The 14,979-nt window shown below is 45.4% G+C and overlaps 1 protein-coding gene and 1 pseudogene across 2 annotated transcripts in view; one reads left to right on the top strand and one right to left on the bottom strand.

The window, feature by feature from the left end:
• LOC140512373 (uncharacterized) overlaps positions 1-14,054 on the bottom strand; it is a 35,755-nt pseudogene extending 21,701 nt beyond the window's left edge.
• Positions 14,055-14,088: 34 nt separating this feature from the next.
• Positions 14,089-14,979, top strand: part of CYP20A1 (cytochrome P450 family 20 subfamily A member 1) — a 45,116-nt gene continuing 44,225 nt past the window's right edge. The window contains exon 1 of one of the 2 annotated variants that reach the window (XM_072617333.1): positions 14,089-14,260. In XM_072617333.1, the coding sequence (XP_072473434.1) occupies positions 14,189-14,260 (72 nt within the window). In that variant the 5' untranslated portion in view covers positions 14,089-14,188. Of the gene's footprint in view, positions 14,261-14,544; positions 14,594-14,979 lie in introns of those variants that run through there. The other variant, XM_072617334.1, reaches the window with a different exon arrangement.

A 14,979-nucleotide genomic window follows, 5' to 3' on the forward strand; every position in this document is an offset into this window, starting at 1 on the left:
TGAGAGTCTTTTGGGAATGTTTTAGGTCCTTGCATTGCTGTGATGGGCTATGTATACCAGAAACAGTCCTCACACACTGTGGCTGATACTGTATACAATATTCTCCTGGTTCTGTTCCTTTCACTTAGCATCAGTTCATATAAGTGTTTCCAGGCCCCTCTGAAGTTCTCCTGTTCATCATTTCTTATAGCTCAATAGTATTCCATTACCTTCATATACCACAACTCGTTCAGTCCTTCATCAATTGATGGGTATCCCCTCGATTTCTAGTTCTTGGCCACCACAAAGAGAGCTGCTATAAATATTTTTGTTCATGTGGGACCTTTTCCCATATTTATGATCTCTTTGAGATACAGTCCCAGAAGCGATATTGCTGGGTCAAAGGGTATGCACATTTTTGTAGTCCTTTGGACATAGTTCCAAATTGCTCTCCAGAATGGCTGGATGAGCTCACAGCTCCACCAACAATGAAGTAGTGTTCCAACTCTCCCACATCTTCTCCACTATTTATCAGATTGTGATTTAGAGCATTTTTTCATATGACTATAGATAGCTTTAATTTCTGCCTCTGAAAACTGCCTATTCATATCCTTTGACCATTTATCAATTGGGGAATGACTTGTGTTCTTGTACATTTGACTCAGTTCTCTATTTTAGAAATGAGGCCTTTATCACAGACACTAGTTGCAAAAATTCTTTCCCAGTTTTCTGCTTCCCTCCTAATATTGGTTGCCTTGGGTTTGTTTGTGCAAAAACTTTTCAATTTAATGTAATCAAAATTATCCACTTTGCACTTCATAATGTTCTCTGTCACTTGTTTGGTCATAAATTTCTTCATAAATCTGAAAAATACACTATTCCCTGCTACTCTAATTTGTTTATAGTATCAATCTTTATACCTAGATCATGTATCTATCTGGAATTGATTCTTATGTACCATGTCAGGCATTGGTCTATGCTCAGTTTCTTCCACACTGTTATCCAGTTTTCCCAGCAGCTTTTGTCAAACAGTGAGTTCTTATCCCAGAAACTGGGGTCCTTTGGTTTATCAAACAGTAGATTGCTATATTCATTGACTACTGTGTCTTGAGTACCTAACCTATTCCACTGGTCTACCTCTCTTTTCCTTAGCCAGTATGAAGTGGTTTTGATGATTGCTGCTTTATACTACAATCTGAGCTCTGGTAGGGCCAGGTCATCTTCCCTAGCATTTCTTTTCATTAATTCCCTTGATATTCTGGACCTTTTGTTCTTCCAGATGAATTTTGATATTTCTAGCTCTAGAAAACAATCTGATAGTATGATTGGTATGGCACTGAATAAGTACATTAATTTAGGTAGAATTGTTATTTTTATTATATTAACTTGGCCTACCCATGAGCAACTGATGTTTTTCTACTTACTTACATGTGACTTTATTTGTGCAAAAAGTGTTCATATAAAATTGTGTTTATAGTCCCTGGGTTTGTTTTTGGCAGGTAGACTCTCTGATATTTTATAGTGTCTACCATAGTTTTAAGTGGGATTTCTTTATCTCCTGCTGTTGAGCTTTGTTAGTAAATATATAGAAATGCAGATGATTCATGTGGGTTTATTAGTAACCTGCAAATTTGCCAAAGTTGTTTATTACCTCATGTAGTTTTTTACTTGCTTTTCTAGGATTCTCTAAGTATATCATCATATCATCTGCAAAGAGTGATAACTTAGTTTCTTCTTTGCCTATTCTAATTCTTTCAGTTTCTTTTTCTTCTCTTATTGCTAAAGCTAACATTTCTAGTACCATATTGAATAACAGTGGTGATAATGGACATACATGTGTAAGGGCAATCAAATTATGATCTTTTGCTGTTTTTGTTTTACTAAAAGTGCCTCAGATTGAATAATGTGATTGGGGAGGATCTTTCCCACCCATTGATGGGCCTGCCCATTGTGGGAAGCTTGATTAGGGGAGTTGTTTTGTAGGAGGGTCCCAAGTACCTTTTATTTTTTCTATTGAGGTAAGAAGCCTATGCCTTCTGCCTCTAAAAAGTGTATAAATACTCTGAGGGTGAGGTTTTACTTTGGGACTTACTGACTGGAAGTGTTTCTTTGGCCAGAGAGACTCTGGGAAGCCATTAAGGAGCTCCTTCCTTCCCCCCTCATAGCCCCACTCTGGCTAAAACCCAGAAGTTGATGCTTCCCTATCTGGTAACTGTGTATGTATGTAATGGTCAGATGTGTATGTATGTCAGGCAGTTTGGAAGCGGTCTGTTGATTTATTTTTGATTTCTCTGAAATTTTGATTTTCTCTGATACCCATGCTCAATTAAAGTAACTGTTAACCCCTTGAAAGTTCCTTTCCTTTTATGAATGCTGATCTAAAAACCTGTTGTAGTAGGCCCCCCTCTGTATGTTGGGATGCTTACTGATACAACTTGTTTCACCCCTTGTTGGGACTGGAAGCTCAATTCCGTGTGGACAGTCTCGGGCAGGTAAAAGTGGGACTTCTAAATCTTAGAGTCTTACGAGGCCCTCCATGAACAGCGGGGGTTCGAGAAGGTCAGACCGAGCTAGCTCGGCTAGCTCGGGTATTTCCGCCTCTCCCCCGGAGATACCTGATGGGTGGAGTCTCCCTGCCCTCGAGGTCGTCCCGGATTGGAGCACACCTAGTTACCTAACAGCATGGTATTGAGATGCAAACTGTGTGGCTGAAGATTAAGTAGGATTGAGGAAGCCAGAAAGCTCTTAGCACGTGTGGAGCCAAAGAGAAAAGTAGGGCTCCGCTTCTTTTCTTTCCTCTCTCCCCTCCCCCTCTCTCCCCCGCTTGTACTTCTACTTCCATTCCCTTAAGCTTAGCCTTCTTAGGAAATCTCCCCCTCTTCGTCCTAAGAAAGAAGAGCCCCTGCACTTGTAACTGAAACCCTGTAATAAAGCTCAACCCCTGTTTGACTCTGGAACGTCCTTTCTCTCATACGTGCATCCGGCGTGGCCAGCCGAAGACCTGGACAGGTAAGAAAGACTCGGGTAGCCCAATACAGGCCTCTAGGCTTGGCAGTTGTCGCCCCAACAGGGATTGGGAGCGTAGATAATCCTGGGTGCTTTTGGGGTACACCCGGAAGGGGCTGTGAAAGAAGCGAGTCCCGAATCCTAGATTCGGAAGGAGAGAAAGGGGAGAGAAGCTTCCCAAACCCCTGGGAAAAGGGCGGAGATGGGGAATCTATTGCCAGTAATAAAGCCAGAGGAACAGGAGGTCTGGGCTGAGACACTTCACAGGGAATGCAGGAAGGCGGGGGTCACAATAGAGTTAGATGACCTCCGAGAATTTTGTGAAAGGATTTGGAAAGTTTCTCCTTGGCTCAAGCAGGCAGGAATATCAAGAGAAAAATGGGGAGCGGTCGGAGAGCAAATGACTGCTTACGAGCAACAATACCCTGGGGAGCTGGAGGATTTAGATTTCCTGATATTCGGTGTAATTAAAAGCCTGCTGGAAGGGCCGGAGAGGCCAGGGCGGGATTGGAATAAGAGTGGAAGCGGAGAGAGGGGAGGGGAGGACCCAGGCAAGCAGAAAGTTAAGCGGAAAGTTAAGGAGCATAAAGAAAAAATAGATTCGGAGCTCCATCTAGAGGATGGGAAAGGCGAGGCAGGGGAGAATACGCCGTGCCTTCCCTCCGCGCCTCCTTATAACCTGCTCCATTGGTCAGACAGTTCAGGGCCACAGTCCAGTTTGGAAAAAGGAATAAGAAAGGCTATAGAGAATGGAGAAGATGTAGGGACATTTCCTGTGTTAGAAATAGCGGACCCCAGTGTCCCCGGTGGGGTTCGGAGGAGCCACATACCTATAGAGTGGAAGAGAGTGGCGACTCTTAAAGAGGCTTGTACCAAGCATGGCCCTAATTCACCCTTTGTTATAGCCATGCTTGAAACTCTCAGCGGTCAGTTCGTTCTGACTCCTAATGACTGGAAGAGCTTAGCTAGAGCCTGCCTTACCCCTGGGCAGAATGTGATTTGGGTATCAGAATTTTCTCAGAGGGTAAAGAGCACTACCGGTGGGCTAGGGGCTCAGGCCCCCCAGGCTTATCAGCAATTTACAGGAACAGGGCAGTTTGAGGCTACAGGAAATCAATTACAGTACTCAGCCTCCGATTATGTTTTGATTGCCGGAATGGCTATTGCCGCCAGGAAGGTTATAGCCTCTAAGAAAGAGAGAGAGTTTCCCATGACTAGGATTACGCAAGGAAACAATGAGCCATTTACTAATTTTGTGGCCAGGCTGCAGGAGGCAGTAGGTCGAGATATGGGAGAGGAAAACCAAGGGACAGAGATAGTGTTGAGGACATTGCTGCGGCAGAATTGTAATCATGACTGCAAAAAGGCAATGCTGGGACTGCCAAAGAATGCATCTGTTGAAGAGATGATACAGAGATGTGAAAGGGTAGGAAGTCAGGTCTACTTGGCACAGGTGCAAGGGAAGTACCTGGCTGCCGCCTTAAGTAATATCTCTTTGGAGAAAAAATGTTTTAACTGCGGAAAACCGGGACACCTTAAGAAAGAGTGTAGGAAAGAAATAAGTACAGGGAGGGGCCAGGACCCTTGTTTTTCATGTGGAAAGCCAGGTCACTTAGCTAAACAATGTAGGAAGTCGGGAAACGGGGTGAGGGGCCCCTCGAGGGCCCCGAAAGTGTACCCTTTGGCAGAGAATCGGGATGGCCCCTTGGAGGGAGAATACAGGAGATTATGGGGCCAGAGGAAGGAAAGCAACACCTTTACAGCTTAGAGAAGTGCCAGCTTGCAGCTCATCAGTTTGCCATGATTCCCCTGAGAGACCCCATACAGGAGGAATCCCTCATATTACAGAACCCCTCTCATGCACCCGTAGTTATATATACAGGAGTTTATCCCACCGGCACCACAGCACTTCCATGCTCCAATGTGGTAGCCGAGCCAGCTCATATAGACAATCAGCTTCCCATAGCTATTGCCCTTCCTTTAAAGCACTCAGTTCAAATCCAGTTACTAAAGGAAATAGGACAGAATAGACCTGAGTGTACGATCTGGCTTAATGGAATTCCCATGACTGGCCTCCTTGATACTGGAGCGGATAGGACCTGCCTTAGCGGTCGCTCAGTACCCCGGCACTGGAAGCTTAAAGAAAGCCAGAGACCAGTGTGGGGAATAGGAGGGTGCCAAAATACCTTAGAGACAATGCACCCAGTAAAGTGGGAGGCAGAGGATCGCCAAGGGACCGTATGGCCGTTGGTGATTCCAGGACTTAGTTTTAACATCTGGGGCAGGGACATTATGAGCCGCCTTCGGGATGAAGCTATCAAATTTTTAGTAAGGGCCATTGCAGTTGCACTGGAGTCCCCACCCTTGAATTGGAAGTCAGACACCCCGATTTGGGCCTTGACTCCAGAAAAACTCCAGGCACTACAACTATTGGTTAAGGAGCAATTAGCACCCTGGAATGCTCCTGTGTTTGTTATAAAGAAAAATTCTGGGAAAGTCAGGTTCCTTACAGATGTTAATGAAGCATTTGTAAGCACCTGGCAGCAGCTATACCTAAGTAAAGAGCCACTATGCATTCTTATCATCTTTACCTTAAAGGCGATCCTCGCTAAACAAAGAAGGGGAAAAGGTCGCCTAATACAATCAGAGCTAAGATCAAGAGGCCTAATACAATCAGAGCTTGATACAGCTGTCTCAAAAAACTCACATAATACTCCAGCTATGAGACATTTTAAGATACTAATAGGGGGTCCAGGGTATGTTTGTGTCTCCACAGGAAAAGGTGATGCGTGGATTCCCATTAGAAGGATCCGTAGGTGGGAACCGAGGTCGGAGACGACGGAGACGCAGGAGGCGGAGACCCCGGAGAGCCCAGAGACCCCGGAGAAGGATCATACACCACCTGAGCCTGCTGCTGACAGCTTTAACCTTGCTGCCCAGAGAGAAAGCAGCCCTCATCACAACCGCAGACACTGCTGCTGACAGTTTCCCATCTAGGCATCCTTTTTTCGCCAGCTGAATGAGGACTTTGATATCACAAACCCAGGACACTTGGGTGGGGAGGAGGTGACCAATTTTCCACCTGTATAGATCCATTTGCAAGATTAAGGGAGTGGTGACGTGTAAGGCGCCTACACCAGCTGCTTCTCTTAAAATATGCTTTGGGATTTTAGTTGATTGCACTTCCCCTGTTGTAACTCAGCCATTTAGTTTCATCTTTGTTTTATTTGATGCCTCCCTTTGTCAGTTGTGCTAGCTGCAGATTTCTGTGTGAATGAAGTCTTGTTGTAAGGTACTCATATGCTAAAGGCCTTCCTAATCCACTCAGCCTCCAGCCACTGTTTGCTCTAGAGCCAGGTGCGCTCCGCGCATAACAAAGAAGGGGATATGTTGGGACTGGAAGCTCAATTCCGTGTGGACAGTCTCGGGCAGGTAAAAGTGGGACTTCTAAATCTTAGAGTCTTACGAGGCCCTCCATGAACAGCGGGGGTTCGAGAAGGTCAGACCGAGCTAGCTCGGCTAGCTCGGGTATTTCCGCCTCTCCCCCGGAGATACCTGATGGGTGGAGTCTCCCTGCCCTCGAGGTCGTCCCGGATTGGAGCACACCTAGTTACCTAACAGCATGGTATTGAGATGCAAACTGTGTGGCTGAAGATTAAGTAGGATTGAGGAAGCCAGAAAGCTCTTAGCACGTGTGGAGCCAAAGAGAAAAGTAGGGCTCCGCTTCTTTTCTTTCCTCTCTCCCCTCCCCCTCTCTCCCCCGCTTGTACTTCTACTTCCATTCCCTTAAGCTTAGCCTTCTTAGGAAATCTCCCCCTCTTCGTCCTAAGAAAGAAGAGCCCCTGCACTTGTAACTGAAACCCTGTAATAAAGCTCAACCCCTGTTTGACTCTGGAACGTCCTTTCTCTCATACGTGCATCCGGCGTGGCCAGCCGAAGACCTCGGGAGGTGAGGTAAGAAAGACTCGGGTAGCCCAATACAGGCCTCTAGGCTTGCCAACCCCTGATCTTACTGGAAATGCATCCAGCTTATCCCCATTGCATATAATGCTTTCTGATGGTTTTAGGGAGATACTGCTTATTATTTTAAGGAAGGTTCCATTTATTCCTATGCTCTCCAGTGTTGTCAATAGGAATGGGTGTTGTATTTTGTGAAAAGCTTTTTCTGCATCTATTGAGATAATCATGTGGTTTCTATTACTTTTGTTGTTGATATGATCAATAATGCTGATAGTTTTCCTAATGTTGAACCAATCCTGCATTCCTGGTATAAATCCTACCTGATCATAATATATTATCCTCATAGGAAGTTGCTGTGTTCTTTTTGCTACTATCTTATTTGTATCTATATTCATTAGAGAAATTGGTCTATTATTTTCTTTCTCTGTTTTGGCTCTTCATGGTTTAGGTATCAGAACCATATTTGTATCAAAAAAAGAATTTGGTAGGACTCCTTCTTTGCCAATTTTCCCGAACAATCTATATAGTACTGGAATTAACTGTTCTTTAAATGTTTGATAGAATTTACTTGTAAATCCATCTGGCCCTGCAGATTGTTTCCTAGGGAGTTCATTGATGGCTTGTTCAATTTCTTTTTCTGAGACAGGGTTAAGTATTCAACTTTCTTTTCTGTTAATCTGGGCAATTTATATTTTTTAAAATATTTATCCATCTCACTTAGATTGTCAAATTTATGGGCATACAGTTGGGCAAAGTAATTTCTAATTATTGCTTTAATTTCCACCTCATTGGAGTGGAGTTCAACCTTTTCATTTTTGATATTGGTAATTTGGTTTTCTTTTTTTTTAATAAAATTGACCAAAGGTTTATCAATTTAATTGGTTTTTTTTCATAAAACCAACTCTTAGTTTTATTTACTAGTTCAATAGTTTTCTTAATTTCAGTTTTATTAATCTCTCCTTTGGTTTTCAGTATTTCTAATTTGTTATTTATCGGGAATTTTCAATGTTTTTTTTCTAGCTTTTTCAGCTGCATGCCCAATCCTTTGACCTCTTCTATTTTATTCACGTAAGCATTCAATGACATAAAACTTCTCCTAAGAACTACTTTTGCAGTATCCCATAAGTTTTGGTAGGTTGCCTCGTTATTGTCATTCTCCTGAATGGAGTTATTGTTTCCATGATTTCCCACTCATTCTTTAGGATTAGATTATTTAGTTTCTAATTAATTTTTGGTCTATCTCTCCATGGCTTTTTATTATATTTAATTTTCCTTGCATTACGATCTGAGAAGGGTGCACTGACTATCTCTCTGCCTTTCTGCACTGGACTATGAGGTTTTTATAACCTCATACATGGTCAATTTTTGTATATGTGCCACGTACCACTGAGCAAAAGGTATATTCCTTTCTATCCCCATTCAGTTTTCTCCAGAGATCTATCATATCTACCTGACCCAGAGTTCTACTCACCTCCTTAATTTCTTTCTTGTTTATTTTGAGGTTAGATTTATCATGTTCGGAGAAGGGGAGGTTGAGGTCCCTCACTAGTATAGTTTTGATGTCTATTTCTTCCTGTAACTCCCTTTCCTTCTCCTCTAAGAATATGAATGCTATACCGCTTAGTGCATATATGTTTAGTAATGATATTGCTTCACTGTCTATGGTGCCTTTTAGTGGGATATAACTTCCTTCCTTATCTCTTTTGATTAGACCTATTTCTGCTTTTGCTTTGTCTGAGATTAGGATTGCTACCCCTGCTTTTTTTTACATCAGCTGAAGCATAATATATTCTGCTCCAACCTTTTACCTTCACTTGTGTGAATCCCCGTTTCAAATGTGTTTCTTGCAAACACTACATTGTTGGATTACGGTTTTTAATCCATTCTGCTGTCCACCTCCATTTTATGGGAGAGTTCATCCCATTCACAGTTATGATTACTGTGTTTTTCTCTCCATTCTGCTTTAAGTTCCCCCTTCTCCTCCACAGTAGTTTTAATTTTTGACCTGCCTCCTTCAGTCTTTCCTCCCTTCTATCAGCCCCCTTCCTTTTTATTCCCTTTTTACCTTACTACTTCTTCACTCCCTTTTCTTTCCTCTTTCCCCTACTACTACCTACAGGGCAAGTTAGAGTTCTATACTTAACTGAGTTTGTTGTTCCCTCCCTGAACCAACTCAGATGAGAGCAAATCTCAATCAGTGCTCATCTCCCTCCCCTTTCTCTATAGTGTGATATGTTTTTGAGCCTCTTCCTGTGATGTAATTTACCTTTCTCTGCCTCCTCCTTTTCACATCTCCTATTACAATCCCTTCACACCCTTAAATCACATTTTTTATGAGCACATCAGTTAATTTATACCCACTCCATCTACGTATATCTCTTTTAAATATCGTAATAAATGCACAATTCTCAAGATTAACAAGTATCATTTTCTCTTACAGGGATGTAAACAGTTTGCCCATATTGGACAACAAGTTTTTCCCCCTTATTATGCTCTTGAGACTTGTATTTGAAGATCAGATTTTCCATTGAGCTCTGGGCTTTTCATCAGGAAGGTCAGGATATCCCTTATTTCACTGAATGTACATCTCCTTGCCTGAAATATTGTGCTCAGTTTTGCTGGTTAATTCATTCTTGGTTGTAGTCCAACTTCCTTTGCCTTACAGAATATCACATTCCAATCCCTCTGACCTTTTAATGTAGAAGATGCAAGGTCCTGTGTGATCCTGCTTGTAGTTCCTTGATATCTGAATTGTTTCTTTCTGGCTGCCTGCAGTATTTTCTCCTTAACTTGATAGTTCTGGAATTTGACAACAATATTCCTTGGTGTTTTCAGTTTGAGATCTCTTTCTGGAGGTGATCAGTGGATTCTTTTGATGACAACTTTGACCTCTGGCTCTAGGACCTCAGGGCAGTTTTCCTTGATGATTTCTTGGAAGACGCTGTCCAGGCTCTTCTCTTCATCATGGCTTTCTGGTAGACCAATAATTCTTAGATTTTTTTTTTCTCCTGGATTTGTTTTCTAGGTCAATTGTTTTTACAATGAGATATTTTATATTTTCTTCTATTTTTTCATTCTTTAGATTCTGTTTGACTGATTCTTGATATCTCACAGAGTAGTTGCCCAATTCTAATTTTTAATATTGTTTTCTTCAGTTAACTTTTACACCTCCTTTTCCATTTGTCCAATTGTTCCTTTTAAGGAGTTATCTTCTCCAGTTACGTTTTGTATCTCCTTATCTATTTGCCCAAATTTCCTTTTAAATTCTTCCATGATTTCTTTTCTTCATATTTTAAAAATCATTGGCCAATTTTTCTTCTACCTCTCTAATTCGGTTTTTAAAATTCTTCTTGAGCTCTTCCAAGAATGCTCTTTGGGCTTGAGACTAGTTCATATTCCCTTCTGAGGTTTCAGATGGGTATACAGTCTCAATGCTAACCTCTTTTGTATTCATGTTTCAGACACTGTCCTCATAGTAAGATTCTATGGTTTTTCTTTTCTGGTTTGCTTCCTCCTCATGATGATTGCCTTTTTCCTGGCTTTTAAAGTGGATCTCTCCTTCTAGGATACAGGTGGTTCTGTCCCGCAGTTCTTATGTTGAGAACTTGAGGCTTTGTGTATTATGTCCTCTGGTTCTTTCAGCTAGAAGCTAGAATGCTGCAGTTTACCTAGTGCTGAGCTGGTTGGTGAGCCAAGGCAGAGGCCAGTTGAAATGTTTCTGAGTTTCCCAGGAGTTACCCTGGAGCTCACTGCATGAGGTATGGAGAAGGGATGGTCTGGCCGCAGGAGGTCTCCTCTTCTGAGCTAGAAAACAGGCAGGCTTAGCAGTTGGTGAACCTCATCTCTGCTAGTGTCTTCCTGATTGCCCTGGCTGTGATAAGGAATGCCTAGGGTCCTGGTGTTGGCACTTACAGTCTCCTCTCTTCTCAGGGGCTCAGGTTTGTTGAGGTGTGGCTGTCTGGGACAGCTCTGGTCCTGTACTGGTCCCCTTCAGCCATAGCAAAAGGATCTCTCCTTAATGATTTTCCTAGCCTCTTGAGCTAAGAGACTGTTTACTCCATTGGTTGATCCCACTATTTCAGGATTTTTACTGGGGAAATATTCTCTGGGTTTTTCAAGGTCAACAAGGGGAAGGGCAGAGCACTTACAGATCACTCTGCCATCTTGGCTCCCGGAAGTTCTCTCACATCTCTTCTTTCTCAATGGGCTGCTCCTTCTTGGGCTTCTTTGCTCTATCTTCATGTCCCATATTGCATGCCCCCTCAGGTCATTCCTGGGCTTCTTTGCTCTATCTTCATGTCCCATATTGCATGCCCCCTCACTTGTAGTTGTACCCCTCAGGTCAGTCCTGAGACTTCTTCTATTTTCTCTTTATTTTCTGACTGGATGATCTCATAAGTTCTCACCAGTTCAGTTATCACCTTGATCTAGATGACTCCCTGATCCATCTCTCTTCTACCCTAGGCTCTCTCTGAGCTCCAGTCTCAAATCATTAACTGCCCAATGTTCAATTTCAAACTGGATGTCCACAGACATATGAATCTCAACATGACTAAAACAGAACTCAGCTTTCCCCACAAACCCTCTCTGTCTTCAGAACATACATATCAAGGTAACCACTCTCTTTTGCCCTGATACGCACTGCAACCTTGTTGTTATCCTCAACTTCTCACTCTCATTCATTTACCTAACTGATGGAATTCTAATAAAACTGCCTCCAACCCCTCCAATATTTTAACTTTCTTATAGGCCTCACTGAACAACAGACATGTCCTGATTTAATCACACAATCTGGCTTTAACCATAACACTGCCCCCAGACTGAATCATAGACCTCACTAAATAGCAGGCCCAATTCTCCTACCTGGCCATTATCCACTCCCTCCATCTGCCCCCCCCCCCCCCCCCCAATATCCTAACTTCCTCATATATGCCTTACTACAACAGCAGGTGTGTCCATGACATCAGGTCCCACTAGGACAGCAGCCACGTCCACGGGATGGAACGGTAGCCACTGCCTCTAGCTGGCCACTACCCCCAGAACCATTCCTCATATTTCCCACAGAAATAACTGGGACGTCCATGCACTCAACTACAACGACATCCATTGAAGTAACCACATCCATCTAATGCAGACAGGATCACAATAGCCAGCCAATCAGAAAGCAGCACCATCAGGATGCTTGAGCAGGTTGTAGACTCCCAAAACAACAGAAGGGACTTTCCCTAAATAGGCACCTGCTCAGTAATAGCAAAAGCTGTCCTTTAGATGAACTTATGATGTAGAGAGATTTATTATAAAATCATTATCATATATACATGCTCCTCCCCCTCCTTGGGTTTTTCCTTTACGCATTGTAATAGCATATGCAGTTCCACTATTACCTAATCCCTTGACAAACCCCTCCTGCCTTATTAATATCCATAATTTCTGTTGTGCAATCAGCATCATTACACTATAAAACTGCCTGTTTTGTCTTACTGAACCTGCTGGTTCCTCTTGGAACTTGGCCAGCTGGAGAGTATCACTGTCAATGCCTTCATCTGGACTGGAGGTAGTCTGAAACTGAATTCTTTGAGATAACCCTCACAGCACACCATAATCCAGTGTTACATCTTCTCATTTTTCTCTGCACAACACTTCTCTTATACCTCTCCTCTCCACTCAGTCACAACACTACAATGGGTTTTCACTGCTAATCTGAAGCAACAGCCTTCAAATCTCTCCCTTCTCCAATTCATCTCCCCTATAGCTACCAGTGATTTTCCTAAAACATACATCTGACTATGTCAATCCATTCCCCATCCTCTCCTCCCCCATTCAATAAACTCCAGTGGCTCCCTAGTAGCTCTGGAAACACTAAACACTCTTGTTTGGCAAGCAGAACTCTTCAGAACACAGCCTGTCCCTATCCTACTGGTCTTACACTTTACTCTTCTCCATGTACTTGCTAATATACTTGCTCGATTAACTTACTTGCTGTTCCTCACACAACGCTCCATCTCCTACTACCTGCCTTTGCCCTGGGTTTTACCTAGGCTTCGATGCTCATCTTATCACTTTCGCCTCCAGGAAACTGGTTTTCTTCAGGATTCAGCTCAATCATGGAATTCTGCAAGAGACCTTCCCTTCCTCCTACCCACTGGTACTAATACATTTCTAAGATTCCCTTGCATTTATCTCTCTTGCTTGTACTTTGAACATGACTTTATATGTACAGGTTGTCTCCCCTAACCCCCCCATAAGTTCCTGGATAGCTAGGAATCTTGTAACACTCTCCTTGCAATCCTGAATAACCTCTCTTCTCCATTCTAATTATTGTCTGAAATTCTACTTGGGGGTTCCCTTGTTCTAATTTAAAATGCAGATTTCAAGAGGAGGTAGCACCTTAACACGACACTAGTGGTTTAGACTCCAGCGTAGCTTCTGATTAAGTCCAGGATACCGGGGCGGGGCGGTGGGGGGGGAAACAGAGGACAGTATGTGTTCATGGGGGCAGCGAAGTGGAGAGGGTATCTTCATCACTGATTTACCTGGCCCCAGGACCTCCAAACGAGGCCCAAAGAGTCTCCTACTTTAACAGGTCCGATACGGGGACCAACTCTTCAACTCCTGGAGCTGAAAGCACAGCTTCTGGAGGAAAACATCGCTCCTCTTTCTCCACCGGGAATTCGCGCTATCAGGCGGCGTCTACAATACAAGGACGTCTTCACGCGCGTGCCATAGTCAGGCACCACAAAGGGGCAAGGGTGGCAGAAGGGCACGGCCACTCTGCCACGGCAGGACGACTCAGTAACACCCTTCCGGCAGGTGAGGGACCCTCCCGGAGCCGGCTGGGCTGCAGGTGTAGCACGCAGCTCGAGGGGCGCCGCGGGCTCCCAGGGATGGGTAGGGCGGGGTTCCCTGCACAACCTCGCCCGCCCCTCCAAGCTCCCTCCCGCTTCCCTCCCCGGCGGCCCCCGAGGCTCTCGCTCCTCGCAGTGCGCTAGGTAGCCCTCCCGGTGCAGCCGCGAGTTGGACACCGGGACCAGGCGCCAGGGCGCTCGCTGGAGCGCTCGGCGATCGACTGCTCGCCCTCCCCTCGCACCGGCTGCCCCCGGGCAGAGGCCCCGCCCCCTGGGCAGACTCCTATCTAGGCCCCACCTCCTTCCCCGGCCGGGGGCTGGCTCCGTCAGGGCGCACAGCCGCGGGCCGAGAGGACGATCGATCACGGGCTGGGGTCCCGAGCTAGGGGGGTTGAGCCATGTTGGACTTCGCTATCTTCGCTGTCACCTTCCTGCTTGTCCTGGTTGGAGCCGTACTCTACCTCTACCCGGTAACGGATCGTGCCCCCGGGGCCTCGCCCACGTTCCGCTCTGCCAGCGCGGCAGCGGGAGGAGGGAGGGAAGGGGAGCGGGGTCCGCGGGGCGGAGCAGCCATGTTGCTCGCTTCCCAGTCTGACTGGGCCTGGGGGGAGGGGGGGCTCACGTGCGCCTCCCTCTTCTCCCCCCCCGCCCCCAGCGAGTCCAGGTGAAACACCCCCCGCCGCCGCTGATTGCAGTTCACTCGGGCCGGCGCAGGCGCATAGCCTCTTCCCCCCCACCCCCGCCCCTTCGCTGCGGTGGAAAGGGAACGCGGAGGACGTGGGGCCCCGCACACCTGCCCCCAGGTGTGCTTCTCCCGCCTGGGAAAAGTCCCTTCAGCTCTGCAGGTGGCCGCAGTCCAGGCCCTACCCGCCGCCCGGGGGTAGCTCTCATCCTGGCTCAGCCTTACCCCTTCCTCCGAGCCCTTCGGAAGAAGGTGGCCTTGTAGTGACAGTTATTGCGGCAGCCCCGTGTTCCCGATGAGGAAAGCGCAGCCCCGCCACCTCCCGCCACCTGCCCCGCGTGAAGCCTTGAGGAAGAGCCGTGGGCTTGGACCCCGAGCTTTCCCGACTTCCAGATTCACCGGGGTTCTTGGCACTCGGCCGCGCCGAGCAGTCAGTTTTGTGGGCCTTGTCCTGAGCCCATTCGGGGTTTTCTCTGCTTGTCATTTTCATCAGCTGATCAGCATTTA

Source organism: Notamacropus eugenii, chromosome 6 (assembly GCF_028372415.1).
Source record: "Notamacropus eugenii isolate mMacEug1 chromosome 6, mMacEug1.pri_v2, whole genome shotgun sequence".
Lineage (NCBI taxonomy): Eukaryota > Metazoa > Chordata > Mammalia > Diprotodontia > Macropodidae > Notamacropus > Notamacropus eugenii.